At 42.0% G+C, this 17,464-nt stretch overlaps 1 protein-coding gene across 1 annotated transcript in view; it reads left to right on the top strand.

Annotated features, from left to right (window-relative positions):
- Nucleotides 1-17,464, top strand: part of galnt16 (UDP-N-acetyl-alpha-D-galactosamine:polypeptide N-acetylgalactosaminyltransferase 16) — a 157,654-nt gene that overhangs the window by 127,026 nt on the left and 13,164 nt on the right. The window contains exon 13 of the mRNA XM_041214883.1: nt 14,915-15,059. Coding sequence (XP_041070817.1) covers nt 14,915-15,059 — 145 coding nt within the window. The remainder of the gene's footprint in view (nt 1-14,914; nt 15,060-17,464) is intronic.

The raw sequence follows: 17,464 nt of genomic DNA, 5'->3' as shown, positions 1-17,464 counted from the left end.
ATTTTCCCGCTCTATCCCTGTAGCCCTGCGGGTTTATTTTCCTCAAATGCCGATCCAATTTCTTATGAAATGATTGATCATCTCAGCTTCCACCACCCTGGTAGGCCGTGAGTTCCAGGACATAATCAACCGCTATGTAAAAAATTTCTTTCTCACATTCTCCATGCACGTCTTGCCCAAAACCTTAAACCTGTGTCCCATAGTCCTTTTGTTTACCTTACATGACCTGTCATATTCTTATATACCTCTATCAAATCCCCCCTCAAACTCCTTTATTCCAAGAAGAACAAGCCCAGCTTCTCTAACCTAACCTTGTGGTGAAAATTCCTTATGCCTGGAACCATTCTGGTAAATCTCCTCTGCACCATCTCAAGGACCCTCACATTCTTCCAAAAGTGATGTGACCAAAACTGGATGAATATTCTAGTTGTGGTCGAACCAGAGCTTTATAAAACTTCTGCATAACTTTGTACTCAATGTCTTCTATTCATGAAGCCCAAGATCGCAAAAGCTTTGCTAACTACTTTCTCAATATGCCCTGCCACTTTCAAAAATCTATGCACATGAATCCCAAGGTCCTTTTGTCCCCTCTTTACAACTGTGTCATTAACTCTATATTGCCTCTCCCTATCCCTTCAGCCAAAATGCATCACCTCACACTTCCCTGTATTAAATTCCATCTGTTCCTTGTCTGCCCATTCTGTCAGCCTATCTGTGTTCTGTCGCATATATTTAACGTTTGTTGTGCTACTTATTAGGTCTCTTGCAAAGGGCTTCAGATTCCTGGGACTGGCTCTGGGAAAGATGGCACCTGTACAAGTTGGACGAGTTGCACCCGAACAGAGCCAGAGTTTTGCTCGTGCTGTTGGGAGGGCTTTAAACTAACTTGGCAGGGGTGTGGGAACGAGAAGGGAGTATTGAAGAATAATACCAGGGCACACAAAATACTGGGAGAGACAGATAGCACTAGTGTAGAGAATAGTAAATTAATAGGTGGAGTCGGAGTAAGGGAGAAAGTCATGAAGTGTTAATCAGGGTTACTGTGTATGTACGTGAATGCACGGAGCATAGTAAATAAGATTGGGGAGTTACAAGCACAGATTGCCATATGGAAATATGACGTGGGGATAACAGAGGTCTGTCTCAAGGAAGGGCATGACTGGGTGTTCAATATTCCTGGGCACAAGGTGTTCAGAAAAGATAGGAAAAGAAGAAAAGGAGGAAGGGTGGTGGTATTGGTTAAGGAGAGTATTGCAGTGCTGGAGAAAGAAGATGTCCCAGAGGGTTCAAAGACAGAATCAAGTTGGCTAGAGCTAAGGAACAAAAAAGGTGCAATTATATTGCTCTATGTAGTCTATAGACAGCCAACTAGTGAGAAGGATGTAGAGGAACAAATCTGCAGGGAAATTACAGAGAGATGCAGACATTATAGAATAGTTACAATGCGGGACTTTAGTTACCCGAGTGTAGACTGGGATAGTGGTAGTGTAAAGGGCAGAGAGGGGCAAGAGTTCCTAGATTGTGTTCAGGAGAATTTTCTGCAGCAGTATGTGTCCAGTCCAACAAGAAAGGATGCACTGATGCACTGTTCGACCTGGTTCTTGGAAATGAGGTGGGCCAAGTAGATCAAGTGTCAGTGGGGGAACATTTAGGAGACAGTGATCATTGTATTGTAGGATGGCAGTAGAAAAGGACAATGTGCAATCCAGAATAAGAATAATTAACTGGGGGGAGCCAACTTCAATGGGGCAAGAATGGAGCTAGGCTGGATAGACTGGAACCAAACATTGGCAGGAAAAACTAGCTGAACAATGGGCTACCTTCAAAGAAGAAATGGTTTGGGCACAATCAGGTTTTATTTCCTCAAAAGGAAAAGGCGGGGCAAAGAAATCCAGAGCTCCCTGGATGGAAAAGGAAATGGAAATTAAGATAAAGAAGAAAAAGTGTGCTTATGACAGGTGTCAGGTAGAAAATACAATTGAGAACCAAGCGGAATGCAAAAGGTTCAGAGGGGAGGTGAAAAGCAAATAAGAGAAGCAAAGAGGGTTTATGAGAAAAGACTGGCAGCCAACATAAAGGGGAATCCCAAAGTCTTCAATTGGCACACAAATACTAAGAGGGTAGTAAAAGGAGGAGTAGGGACCAAAAAGGGGATTTACACATGGAGGCAAGGGGCATGGCTGAGATGTGAATACTTTGCATGTGTTTTTACCAAGAAAGCAGATGCTACCAAGGCCATGGTGACAGAGGAGGAAACGCTGTCACTAGAACAATTCAAAATTGATAAGGAGGAAGTGTTGGATAAACTGTCGGTACTTAAAGTTGACAAGGCACCGGGACCAAATGAGAAGCATCCAAGGACATTGAAGGAAGTAAGAGAGGAAATTGCAGCGGCACTGGCCATGATTTTGCAGTCTTCCCTAGACTCAGGGGAGGTGCCAGGACATTGGAGAATTGAAAACATTATGCCCTTGTTCAAAAAAGGTTGTAAGATAAGCCCAGCAATTACTGACCAGTCAGTTTAACTTCAGTGGTGGGGAAGCTTGTTGAAACAATTTGGGATAGAATTAATAGCCACATGGAAAAATGTGCTTTGATTAGGCAAAGCTAGCATGGATTTCTAAAGGGGAAGCCATGTTTAACTAACTTACTGGAGTTTTTTGAAGAGGTAACAGAGAGGGTTGATGAGGGTAATGCTTTTGATGTGGTGTACATGGACTTTCAAAAGGTATTCGATACAGTGCCACACAACAGACTTATGAGAAAAGTTATAGCTTGTGGAATAAAAGGGACAATAGCAACATGGATACAAAATTAGCTGAATAATAGGAAACAGAGGGTAATGGATGTTTTTCGGGCTGGAGGAAGGTTTGTAGTGGAGTTCCCCAGGGGTCAGTATTGGGACCCTTGCTTTTCCTGATAGATGTAAATGATCTAGATCTTGGTGAGCAGGAGGCAATTTCAAAGTTTGCGGATGATATGAAACTTGGAAGCATTGTAAACTGTGAGGAGGACAATGCCCTGGGCTTTATTAATAGGGTCATAGCCTACAAGAGCAAGGAGGTTATGCTGAGCTTATATAAGACACTAGTTAGACCTCAGCTAGAGTATTGTGTACAGTTCTGGGCGCCACATTATAGAAAGGATGCGAATGCATTGGAGAGAGTGCAGAAGAAGTTTACAAGAATGTGTCCAGGGATGAGAAAATTCAGTTATGAAGATAGATTGGAGAGGTTGGGACTGTTCTCCTTGGAGCGAGAAGGCTAAAAGGAGATTTGACAGAGGTGTTCAAAATCATGAGGGGGATGGACAGAATAGACAGGAAGAAACTATTCTCAATTGTAAAAGGATCGAGAACGAGAGGGCACAGATTTAAAGTGATTTACAAAAGAAGCAAATGTGATGTGAGAAAAAATGTTTTCACACAGTGAGTGGTTTGAGTCTGGAATGCACTGCCTGGAAATGTGGTGGAGGCAGATTCAACTGAGGCATTCAAGAGGGTATTAGATGATTATTTAAATAGAAACAATTTGCAAGGGTACAGGGAAAAGGCAGGAGAATGGCACTAAGTCATGATGCTCATTTTGAGAGCTGGTGCAGACATGATGGGCCGAATGACCTCCTTCTGTGCCATAACATTCTGTGATTCTGAAATAGTTTCTGGTTCTTGCCATCTACTAAGTGAGGTTTCAGTTCCACATTGGTGAGTTCTCTAATAACAGTTAGTGGTTAGCTTTGTGAGGGAGTGGTGGTGGGGAGGAGAAGGTAAGAGAGGGAAATGAACAATGCCTTTTTCAGATTGTTTTGGCTCCAGTATCTGGTGCTGGAAATTTAAGATCACCTCAACACTGAGTGGACACAATAATCCAATATCTGAGCCATTGCCAATAAAATTTAGGGGCTGAGATGAATGGGTGGAAAGTCATGTGCTGGGAAGCATAGAAGCAGGAACCACCAGCATGGTCTTGAAATTGATCACGCCAGGGGCAACATCAGACATACCTACAATTGAAGTGCCAGCCTGGTGAAGCTAAAGCACAGGAATACATGTATGATGAATCACTGAATCGCCAAACTGGCATGAGACCATTTGGCCCATCTCATGCCAGTTCTTTAAAAGAGCTGTCCAGTTTAGACACACTCCACAGCTTTTTCCCTTGGACCCTGCAAATTAGTCTTCATTAAGTATATTTCTCCTTTGTGTTGGAGTCATATCTAGCACAAAGGATGTTGGTTGTGGTTGTTGGAGGTCAATCATTTCAGCTCCAGGACATCATTGCAGGAGTTCCTCAGGGCAGGGTCCTCAGCCCACCATCCTCAGCTGCTTCATCACTGCCCTTCCTTCCATCATAAGGTCAGAAGTGGGGATGTTCGCTGATGATTGCACAATGTTCAAGACCATTCGCAACTCCTCAGATACTGAAGCAGTCCATGTCCAAATGCAGCAAGACCTGGACATTATCCAGGCTTGTGCTGACAAGTGGCAAGTAACATTCACGCCCCACAAGTGTCAGGAAATGACTATCTCCAACAAGAGAGAATCTAACCATCACCCCTGATCTGAAGCTGAACTGGACTAGCCATATAAATACTGTGGCTACAAGAGCAGGTCAGAGACCAGGAATCCTGTGGCGAGTAACTCACCTCCTGACTCCCCAAAGCCTATCCACCATCTACAAGGCACAAGTCAGGAGTGTGATGGAATACTCCCCACTTGCCTGGATGAGTTCAGCTCCTACAACACTCAAGAAGTACAACAGCATCCAGGGCATAGGAGCCCACTTGATTGGCACCACATCCACAAACATTCACTCCCGCCACCCCCAATGCACCATCTACAAGATACACTGCAGGAATTCACCAAGGCTCCTTAGACAGCACCTTCCAAACCCACAACCATTAGCATCTAGAAAGAAAAGGGCAGTGGATGTATGGAAACACCACCACCTGGAAGTTCCTCTCTAAGTCACTCACCATCCTGGCTTGGAAATATATCGCCGTTCCTTCACTGTCACTGGGTCAAAATCCTGGAACTCCCTCCCTAACAGCACTGTGGGGGTATCTACACCACATGGACTGCAGTGGTTCAAGAAGGCAGCTCACCACAACCTTCTAAAGGGCAATTAGGGATGAACAATAAATGCAGCCTAGCCGGTGAGGCCCACGTCCCATGAATGAATTTTTAAAAATGCACCTCAACCCTACATGCATGCACCCATTATTTTATTGAAAGACGAATCCTTACAAGCTTCCTGTCTTGACAATGACTGGGTCAAATCACACATTGTAGAGAATATTGCTTAACACTGCAGCAAGCAGGATTAAATTACACTTTCCAGACAAACTGTTTTCTTGTTTTCCAAGGGAACCAATCAGAAATCTGGTCTGATCATTTGTGTTACAAATAAACACAGCCTTGTAACATAGGCAGATTCCTTAAATCTCACACTGACTTATGCAAACACCCGTTTGATTCCCAGCCCATGTCCTCCTAAGTGTGGTTTCCAAATCCTTCACCACTGGCACTGATTTGGCCACACTGTCAATCATCGGGTGTTTATTTTTCAATTCTTATGAAAATTGAGAAGAAACCACCAGTTCAATATATACAGATGTATGAACATACAGATTAGGAGCAGAAGTAAGCCGCTTGTCCACTTGAACCTGCACCGCCATTCAATATGATCATGACTGATCTGATTGTAACCTCAAACCTATATTCTTGCCTACCCCTAATAAGCCCCTTGTTAAGAATCTAGTCTGCTTCCACCGCCTTTTGAGGAAGAGAGTTCCAAAGACTCACGACCCTCTGAGAGAAAAAAAATTCTCATTATATCTGTGTTAAGTGAGTCTTCAAACAGTGACCCCTAGTTCTAGATTCTTCCACAAGAGCAAACATCCTCTACGCATCCACCTGTCAAGACCAGTCAAGATCTTAAAGGTTTCGATCAAGTCGCCTCTCACTCTTCTAAACTCCAGTGCGTACAAGGCTAACCTGTACAACCTTTCCTCATATGACAACCCGCCCAATCCTGGTATTAGTTTTGTAAACTTTCTAAGAACTGCTTCTAATGCATCTACACCTTTCCTTAAATAAGGAGACCAGTACTGTACACAATACTCCAGATGTGGTCTCACTAATGCCCAGTACAACTGAAGCACAACCTCCCTACTTTTGTAATCAATTCTCCTCACAATAAATGATAACATTCTATTAGCTTTCCTAATTACCTGCTGTACCTGCATACTGATCTTTTGTGATTCATGCATTAAGACATCCAGATCCCTCTGAATCTCAAAGCTCTGCAATCTCTCACTATTTAGATAATAAGCTTCTTTTTTATTCTTCATGCCAAAATGGACAATTTCACATTTGCCCATATTCTACTCCATTTGCCAGATCTTTGCCCACTCACTTAACCTATCTATGTCACTTTGCAGCCTCCGTATGTCCTCTTCACAATTATTTTCCCACCTATCTTTGTGTCATCAGCAAATTTATCAATCATTCCTTCAATCCCTTAATCCAAGTCACTTATATAAATTGTAAAACGTTGAGGCTCCAGCAATGATCCCTGTGGCACACCACTCGTTACATCTTGCCAACCAGAAAAAGACCCATTTATGCCAATACTGCTTCCTGTGGCTAGCCAATCTTCTATCTGTAATAACCTTTGATGTGGCACCTTGTCAAATGCCTTCTGCAAATCATGATATGGAAATTATTATACACTTTATTAAGTCACCTCTTAACCATCTCTGCTGCAAGAACAGTCCTAAATTCTCCAACATCTCTTAACTGAAGTCCCTCATCCCTGGTAATGTCCTGGTAAAAAACCTCTTTACCCTTTCTAAGGCCTTTTACATCTTTCCTGTATTGTGGTGCCCAGATTTGGCCACAATATTCCAGCTAAGGCCAAACCAGTAATTTATCAAATGTTAGCATTCTCTCTTCATTTTACGTTCTATTCCTCTGTTTATAAACCCTAGTAACCCAAATGGTTTTCAATCACCTTATCACCTTGCTCTGCCACCGAGAAGGATTTGTTTAGATGGACACTGTTGTAAGGTGTTGCATGTAGTTCAGTAGGTCTTATTAAGGTATTCGTGGTCTTAGGTAGTTCAACAGCAAGTATTTATTAACTACTAGAAACTATATATACAGGTACAGTAAAGGTCCAAGCTAGGAGCTGTCTCCATGCTTGCTTCTACACACAGTTCTATCCAACACTACATTGACCCCCAAGTATGGATCACGTGTTCTCTTACATCACTGTGTGGGCAGTACTGTACTCAGTCCCATGTTAACCCTTTGTGTGCCACACCTTCATACTACACCTCCCTTACAATATTGTCCCAGTTTACCCCATGTACTTATATTATTACATTGACTCCATTTCCTCCCATCAAGTCTCTGAGTTCATAGGTTAAGGTAGTCTGGAGTCTGTATAACCTTTCCATATCTTGTTCTCACTACAGTCAGAGAAGTGGTAGACTCTTTTGCTGCACGTAAACTTTGTTGAATTGGAGGTTGTTCTGGCATCTGGGTGTCTTTTCATCTTTTTTCGTTCCTTAGCACTGAATCACTCTTTGTCAATTCCGCATTTTTGTTATGATTGTTGGTTTAGCCTGTTCTTTGCAGGGGGAATGAACTTTCAGCTCATCTGTACAGTGTGTTTTCTTTTTCTTCATGTAGCTCGGTGTGATGCACGTTGAGATTGATGTTTCAAAAATGGAACCTTCATTCCCCTTGTTTCACGATTGTACCCAAATCTTTAATTACGCTCTTATTTTCTATTTGTCTTTTGAGCTTATGGCCAGAATTTTCCTGTCGGCGAGCAGGGGGGTGCGGGGGAGTGGGGCCTGCTTGCCGACACATAAAATGATGCGTGGTGACATTGGGTGGAACTCCTGATATCACCGCGCCTCATTTCAATTTTCAGGTAGGTGGAGGCTCAGCAGAATCAGCTGTGCACCCACCAACCTGTCAATGGCCAAGTGAAGACATTGACAGAGTCATTGAAATAATTAATGGACTTGCCCGTCCAACCTTAAGGTTGGTGGGCAGGCCAGGAGCACTGGCAGGCATTAGAAAAAGCATGAAACCTCATCTACAGATGGGATGAGATTTCATGTAGGTTTTTAAAAATTTAATTAAAGTGTTTTTAAAAGTTATGGACATGTCCCAACTCATGTGACAGTGTCAGATGGGGGGACATGTCAGGGATTTTTTTTTCTATTTTTAATTTTTGTCACAGAACAGCTGATTTCCCTGAGGCAGCACTTTGCCTCAGGGAGATGAATGCACTCTTTCGTGCGCTTGCATGAAAAAGCGTACTCCCGGGCTTAGGGAATCCCCCCGCCTGCACAGGGAGTACATAGCGCTTCCATGCGGATGTCACACTGGATGGGCCTTAATTGGCCCGCACATATAAAATGGCGGTGTGCCCCCAATTGGAGGCACTGATTGGAGGCATGCTTCCGAATACCCGCTCTTCAACTTCCCCCTCGACGGGGGGAAAGTTCTGCCCTATGAGTGTTTTCATGCAGCTCCGCAACTGTTCTGCTAATTTCAGTTGTCTTTGTCTCAGAGTTATCTGCAGATCTCTTATATAAGTTTAAGACCTTGCCTGGGCACTCAGTTCCTTTTGGAACTTTGTTCCATGGTCAATGTGTGCTCTTTGAAGATCTAACAAATGAATTGAAAGAGTCTTAATCTGTTTCTTAAAATTTTCCTTATCTACTTTTAAAGTTTGGATTTGCTCTTCCACATTACGCATCTCATCCTGCATCTTGTTCTGACTGGATTGAAGTTCAAGAATTTCATCAGTATTGGTTGTTAATTCTGCTTTCAAGCAACTGTTCTGATGCATCAGCAATTCTTTCTCCTGTTCCAGGTATTTTCCATGATGCTCACTAGAGACTTGATGTTTGAAGTTCATCAAGTTTTAATTGAAATCTATCTTTGTCCGATTTGTTTTGATCAGTTCGTAATTTAGGCATTTCAAGACGTCTTTCAACTGTTCTACTTCCTGTAAGTGACACTCCTGTGTTCTCACCTGTCCTCATTTTTCAATGTCAAACTTATCTTTCGTACATGCAATTTACTTCTCTTTACTGATCAGTTTTTCCTTAGGAGAGCACAAGTCCTCTGCACTATCCTTCAAGCTCACATTCTGTAATTGCACATCTGTCAATTCTTTCTGAGACTTTTCACATTCTTTTGTGAGAACTTCTACTTTCCCTTGCCTTTCTAGGTTGTTAATTTCCATTTATTCATATATCTCTTTGGAAATGTAATTTTTTTCCAAATTTTCTTCCAGATGTCCAACCTTTTTCTTCAGCTCTGCAGTCTCTTTCTTTTACCTCTTGGCTTTTCCATGGAATATTGAACATTGTTGAGATTTCCCTACCAACTGGTTCTTCAGAGTGACATTAAATTGATCTTGCTTCTCTTTGTAATGTTCCAGAGGGACAAACTTTGACCTGAGAGGTCCTTGTAGCATGTGAACATCCTTCAACAGGTTTTCCTTTCCTTTTCTGGAGATACATACTGAGTCTGCACACGATTCAGATCTTTGCGTATTGCATTCTTCCAACCTTTTTGTTTCTTTCAAAGCCCCTTTGTACTTTGTGACATCTCAGAAATTTGTTTGTTCAGATCTTGAACAATTTGGTTCATTGAAGACTTTAGTTTAGCATGTGTTTCCAAAGGGATATACTCAGCTTGAGTCTTGTGTTGCAAATCTTACAGTTCAGTTTTGTTACAAACATTTCCCAATCTTATTTTTGTCTTTTCTTTCTCCACCTGCCATAGAGCTTTGTTCTTGTTCATTTTGGTTTCAGTGTTGGCCAGATCTCCCTCCAGTGAAGTTTTAATTCATTCTAGTTCTGTAATGGTGCTGCATGTGGCTTCATTACCTGCTCATAGCGTGGAATAGTCTGTAACTTTCCCTTTGACCTTAGTCAGCTGGCCCAGCACTGCCACCTGCTTTTGCAGTTTGAGAAATGTGTCGACATTTTCAAAAAGATTTATCTTTAAGACTTCCAGAAGGTTCCCTGCCTCTTTGGCACACTCATGCGGTTTTCTTGGGTAGTGTCTTTGGCCTTTTCATAACTTTACTTGGGTGGGGGGGGGGGGGGGGTCTCTACCTCCCTTTTTAAGCTTTGTGTGCTCCACAACTTGAAGGTTAAAATATTTGTCAATGGCTTTTAATATTTCATCGAAGCTGGCTGATGCTTTATCAATGCATTGCATTAGGATTACTTTGTCAGCAAATTCACCAAACAAGTATAAAAAGATATTAATCCGGACTTCTTCTGATTTCCTACTTAGACCTGATGTACTCCGGTCATGTAAAATATTTTTTCTTCAGGAGACCTAATTTTGTGTCAGGTTTGGTCCTAGCATGAGTCCAAACCGGTCTGGATGTGGATTTCTGATCCATGGTTAAAATTATTGCAGATTCAGCTTTAAGAGGTTTCCGAAAGTCCAAGATGGTGCCGCCAGATGCTTCTTCACAAAGGGTTTTCCCACGCTTGCCGGTTTTGGCAGGCGCCCGCAGAAATGGTGTTCGTGATCTCTGTGTTTAAATTTTTTCAACAATGTCTGCCTAGATCTACTAGTTAGAGTCTTCCCTGCTTTAGCATAATAATCTGAGTCATGGAAGCATTGAATCATGGATTTTTCTGGGTTTTTAAAGCTGCCTACTCAGTCGCAATTAATTTTTTTCCTTCATTGTTCGGAGCGAGCTCGGCTGCCATGTGTTCAGGCGCTGACTCAGGAATCGGGTTTCTTGGGCTGCGATTTAAATGGCAATTTCTGACCACTGCAGTACATAACTTTTTTCAGTACTTGTGTTGTCCATTTGTGAATTGTGAATTTTAAATTTTAGCTCACCTCTGCTAGGTCTGCTGACTCTGCACTCTCTGAGTATTGAAGCTGGACTACCATGGGATTCAATCAATTCTTCTGTTGCAGTGAGGAATTTAATTTCTGCCTTCAGCTTCCAAGGCTTTCTTTGGAGCTTTTCTCTGGTGATTTGCTTCTGCACTTTAGATTCTTGAGCTTTTCTTTAGGTCAGAATGCTTCTTTGTTTCAGTTTTCCAGCATTTTAATTTTCTTCTGCAGTCTCTGTGAGGGTTTTGAGCTTTTCATTCACTGCCACCATGTTGTAAGGTGTTAGGCTTAGTTCGGTAGGTCTATTAAGGTATTCGTAGTCTTGGGTAGTTCAAAATTAAGTATTTATTAACTACCAGAAACTATGGGTGGAGTTTTATGGTCCCTCTCACTGGTGAGACTTTCCGGACAGTACTTCGCATTTTATGGCCTCACCCCCGCCATAACAGAACCGTCAAATTCCACCCCATATACATCGGTACAGTAAAGGTCCAAGCTATGAGCGGTCTCCATACTTGCTTCTGCACACAGCTCTGACCAACACTACACTGACCCCTAGGTGCAGATCATGTGCTCTGTTACATCACTTTGTGGGTGGTACTGTACTCAGTCCCACGTTAACCCTTTATGTGCTAGAGTCTTATACCACCAACACTAAGGTCTCTTCTGCTTATCTACACATTTCAAAATTGTTTTCAAAAATTTTAGAATTTTTCTAAATTCTGTCTTTACATATTAGTCTTTCCAAAGTGCATCACTTCATGCTTCTCCACATTAAATGTCATTTGCCAAGCTACTGCCCATTTCACCATCTTGTCTTTGTCATTCTGAAGTCTATAACCATCTTCATCACTATCTATGACTTTGTCAAGTTTGGTATATCTGCAAAACTTTACAGTGTTACTCCCTACACCTGTGTACAGGTCATTTATAAAAATTGCAATGAGCAATGGAGCTGAAACTGACACTTGGGAAGCAACAACTGAAAACCACTTTCCATCCATCCATCCACAACCCTTGGTTTACTGTTACTGAGCCAATTTTGTATCCATACTGCCAACTTCTGCTCAATTCCATGGGCACCCATCTACTTAATAACTCTCCTGTGCAACAGTTTGTCTTCCAAAAGTCCATATAGACACTTACTGCACAACTGTAATCAACCTTCTCTGTTACCTCAAAGAATTCAATTATCTAAGTAAGACACAATTTACTTTTAACAAATCCATGCTAGCTGTCCTTGATTGATCCATGTTTTTCCAAATGAGATTTATTTTGTCTCTGATCATTATTTCTGCTAACTTTCCCACCACTGATGATAAGCTGATTGGCCTGTACTCTTTCTTGAATAGTAGTATAGCATTAGCAACCTTCCAGTCCTCCAGCACTAATCCTGTATCTAATGAGAATTGAAAGATCGTTGTAAATGCCTCTGCTATTTCTACCTATTTCTATTGTTATTTATTTCTTTCAGCAATGTCGGATACATTCAATCTGGATCAGGGGACTTACCAATATTCAGTAATGCTGACCATTTTAGGATGTCTTTTCTATCTATTACAATTGTGTGTCTAACTTTCTTTCCTCTTTTTGTATAAACTTCACATCATCCATCCCTTTGTGAAAACACAGATGCAAAGTACTCATTTAATACTTTAGCTACACATGCTACCTCTACATGAAGATTTCCCTTGGGTCCTGAATAGGCCTGATTTATTCCCTAACTAACTGTTTAAACATTTTATAAAGAAATAAAATGTAAGGGTATAGCTTAATGTTGCCTGTTAATCTTTTCTCATAATCTCACTTTACCTCCTGATTAACTTTTTCAATTTCCTCCAGTACTTTCCAGAATCCTCTTGGTCATTAACTGAACCATGCTCCGAAAATTTGTCATATATTTCCTTCTTCTGTTTTATTTAAAATTTCATTTCCTTTGTCATCCAGGGCACATTAGCTTTGGATCCTTTTCATTTTCCTTTCAAAGAAATATGTCTAATTTGTACCTGAGCACTCTCTTCCCTGAGTTCCTTCCACTGCTTTATCCTGCAACCCCCTTTTCAAATCTACCTGTTCAGTCTCTTCTATCAACTTCTTTAATCATGTTAAACACTTCAATTACATCACCCCTTAATTTTATAAACTCAAGAGAATACAAGTCTAATCTATACAACCTGTCCTCATAATTTAACTCTTTTAGCCCCATTATAATTCTGCTAAACCTGCACTGCAAGGCCAATATGTAGGGCCAAATTTTCACTCCTGATTCGAGACCGCAGAGTCCCACTCCTTAAAAACAATTTGGCTGAAAGTGCCCTGGATTGTCTAATTTTCGTTCCAGGGCAGTGATGGTTGGGGGGAGCGGGGGGTGGAGGTGCTAACTGGAATCAGGCACGCTGTCCACAGAAAGAGTTCGGAGGCAGCCACAGGAGCTGCCAGGTGTTGGGTCGGGCTGCATCAAAGACTCGCCTTGGTGCTCTGGGACTTCATCCCAATTGTAAAAATCAATAAAACCAAAAACAGCCCTCACCACTCTAACCCTCTCACCCACTACCCATGCTCCATCTATGCCACCTCATGCCCCTCTACCCACTCCCATGGTATATCAAAACCTCCACTTCACTTCATACCCCCCACCTACCTGCAATTGCCCTTTATAGCCCCATGCCAACAGTGCCAACCCATGACTCTCCCAATCACCCCACGGTCCTTTATAGCCCCTATACCAACATAGTGCAAACTCATGCTAACCCCCGCCACCCAACCCACCACACTTTTCCCTTTCACTCTGTGCTCCCCAGTCACCCAGTATCCAACATGGACAGGCCTCAGGAGCCAAGGTGAGATGAAATGAAATAAAGTTCTAAGTCCACATTGCAGACTTCACTATTTAAAAATATTCATAAAAAAACCCATTCAATGCATTTAAATGTATTCAAGTACTTAATCCCTGATAAAAACAAACAAACATTCCTTCAAGTCCTTATTCGTTTATGAAAACAAACACTTATATCCATAGCCCCACATCAAAGACAGCAAATCTCTTTATAAGCACTTGGAACTATCAATCAAACTGTAAACTTACAGCCCCCCATCCCCACTGTGATAACGGTAGGATGTAGAAGCAGTCAAGCAGCATTAGTCCTATAATGATAGCCCTCAAGCTTATGTAAACAGGCAGTTAGTGAAATTGCAAGCAAAGTCATAGCAGGCTGCTTCTTTTTTTCAAAAATTTAAAGGGCTTGGGTTTGGGGATTTAAATGACTTGATAGCTTGACCATTCCATTGAGCTTATCCACTTATTATGTACATTCATGTCTACGCTTAACAATCCCAAAGGGCACCTTATCTCTTCCAATGGGGCATCTTACCTCTCCAAAAGGGTAACTGGTCCTCTCCAAAAGGATAGCTTACCTCTTGCACTAACTCTAGCACCTGTAGACCTTTTCCTCAAATGTGTAAAGCCCACGAGTTGTGTTTTGACATCCTGGTAATGAAAATTATATCTGTTTGAAGGCAGCTGGACATTTACATGCTCCCCCCAACCCCCAGCAAAAATTATGGGTGCCTTGTTTGGGGACAGGACTTCCAGAATCCAGACTCCGGTGCCATTTTGGCTATGGTGCGGAGTTTCTCTGGTTTGCGAAAATTCAGACCGTATCGTCCAGGACAGAATACACTACTCCAAAAGGAGTCTAGCCAGAGGTTATACAACATTTCCTATGGCTTAGCCGATGCCATTATCAAGAACCAGGTCTCTATCAATGTGGCAGTGAGACAGACGATGCATGCAACAAAACTGCTAAAACATTGGGAATCATGCAGCTGTCAGAAACCATTTGTCAACCTTTTGAGGAACAATATGAGCATGTGTTGATATTATTAGTGGTGTTTGTGTGGGACACATATATCCATGTCGTACACAACATGTATTTCCTCAGGTACTGTTTCTATCCAGTTTGTCATGACTGAGTGTGGCACTTTGTATGGCTTCACATGTTTATTTTGCTTTAGAATCCCAGAAAAGGAAATGTCTGAAACGGTTGTGATGAGACAGAGAGGAAAATGCATGCAATCTCAAGATCCTTACAAAATGGGAAATATCATCATCAGCCTGGGGCAATGCTCAGAGATGCAAAGCAACATCCCCTACAGCCAGGTGAGAGGCAGGCTCCAATACCCTCTTTTCCTAAATAACAACTTGTATTTATACAGCAGCTTTAACATAGCAAAATGTCTCAAGGTGCTTCATAGTATCAAACCAAGTTTGACACTTAACTACATAAGGACATATTAGGACAGGGTAACGAAAAGCTTAGTCAAAGAGATAGCTTTTAAGGAGCATCCTACAGGGGAGGGAAAGAGGTAAAAAGGCAGAGAAGTTTAGGAAGGGAATTCCAGAGGTTAGGCCTTGGCAGCTGAAAGCATGGCCACCAATTAAAAATTAAGGATGCTCAAGGGGCCAAAATTGGATGGACGCAGGTATCTTTGAAGGTTGTGGGGCTGGAGGAGATTACAGAAATAGAGAGGAGCGAGGCCACGGAGAGAGTTGTAGATGGGGATGTGAATTTTAAAATCGAGAGATTACTGGATCAGGTACCAATGTCTGTCAGTGAGCAACAGGGTGATGGGTGGATGGAATTTTATGTGAGTTGGGAAATAGGCAACAGACCCATACACCTTAATCATGATCAGGTACCACCCCATGAACCTCAGCTGCCTTCTGCATCCTCCTTCATGTTTGTGACCAGACAGCAACTGTCAGCCAGCATTTGGTTGCGAAAGGTAGTGTGTTTTTCCAAACTTGTTTTGGCCGTGTATCCGTAATTGCCTGTTGGATAGCGAGCAGGAATGGGAACAACTGATCTTTCCTTATTCTAAATCCTAAAAAGAAAGACTTACATTTATATAGCACCCCTAAACCTTGGAACATCCTTAAACAATTTACAGCCAATGAAATATATTTGAAGTGTAGTCACTGATGTAGAAAGTGTAGGAGACCCAGCAGCCAAGATCCCACAAAATGTAATAAGATATCAACCCCATTCTGCTGTTGGAAATAGTGCTATAGGATCTTTTACAACCACCTGAAAGGGCAGACATAGCCTCAGATTAACATCACATCCAAATGAAGAATGTGTACTGTTGAGCTATCTTACTGGCCTCATAGGTGACACCATCTTTTTTTAAGTGAAGTGGGAGGCAGTACAGTTGAGCTGGGGCAGTCCCAGTGGTATAAAAAGGCAGGGAAAATCCAACAGCCAGGTTTCTCACTCATCACAACTGCTAATGGGATCACATTTGGTTGTGATGCATTTAATGGTAGAATAGTTTGATCACAGAGAATTCCTAGTGCCCAAGACCTTCCCCAGCATGAGTCAATTCCATCAGGAGAGGATAGAAGAAAACTGGAAAAAAATAATTGTTATATCAACAAAAACATTTAAAAAACTGGTGTGATTATGTTTTGTTGTAAATCGTAAATGACATCCTCTGTAACTGAGACAAAGGTTAACATCTCCTCCTCAGCCTTCTCGATCTGTCTGCAGCCTTTCACACGGTTGACCAGACCATCCTCCTCCAACACCTCTCCGCTGTCATCCAGATGGTTATGTAATCGTAGACAGAGTATGTAATGGTTGCTCTTCCTGCTCCTGTATTGTTATGTCTGGTTCCCCCAAGGATCTATCCTTGGTCCCCTCCTTTTTCTCATCTACATGCTGCTCCACATCAGTTTCCACATATACGCTCACAGTACCCAACTCTACCTCACCACCACCTCTCTTGACTCTTTCCCTCAGGCTGCTGATCCAATATCTGGTACCGGATGAGCAGAATTTTCAACCAATTAAATATTGGTCAGACCAAAGCCTTTGTTTTGGGTGCCTGCTTCAAACTCCATTCCCTAGCTTCTAACTCCATCCCTCTCCCTGGAAACTGTTAGGCTGAACCAGACTGTCTGCAGCCTTGGTGTTATATTTGACCCCAAGTTGCGCTTCTGACCCACAAATGTGTGCTATTACTAAGATTGCATATTTCCACCTCCTTAAGATCACCTGACTCTGCCCTTGTCTCAGCTCATCTGTTGCTGAAACCGTCATCCATGCCTTTGTTACCTCTGGACTTGACTATTCCAACACATTCTTGTCCGACCTCCCATCTTCCATCCACCTTAAACTTAAGCATGTCCAAAACTCTGCTGCCGATATCCTAACTCCTGTTAACCTATCACCCCTGTGCTCTCTGATCCACATTGGCTCCCGATTAAGCAATGTCTCAATTTTAAATTCTCATCCTTGTTTTCAAATCTCTCCATGACCCTTTTTATCTCTGCTTTCTCACAAATCTCTGAGATATCTGCGCTCCTCTAATTCTGGCCTCTTGAGAATTCCCAATTTTAATCACTCCACCATTGGTGGCTATGTCTTTAGCTACCTAGGCTTTAAGTTCTGGAATATCCTCCCTATCCCTCTCTGCCTCTCTACCCTTTCATCCTTTAAGAAACTCCTTAAAACCTGCTTCTTTCAATAAACTTTTGGTCATTTGACCTAATATCTTCTTTGT

This window comes from Carcharodon carcharias, chromosome 20 (genome assembly GCF_017639515.1).
Source record: "Carcharodon carcharias isolate sCarCar2 chromosome 20, sCarCar2.pri, whole genome shotgun sequence".
NCBI lineage: Eukaryota > Metazoa > Chordata > Chondrichthyes > Lamniformes > Lamnidae > Carcharodon > Carcharodon carcharias.
Note: the sequence above shows the minus strand (reverse complement) of the source record. Positions and strands in the feature narration are given on the sequence as shown.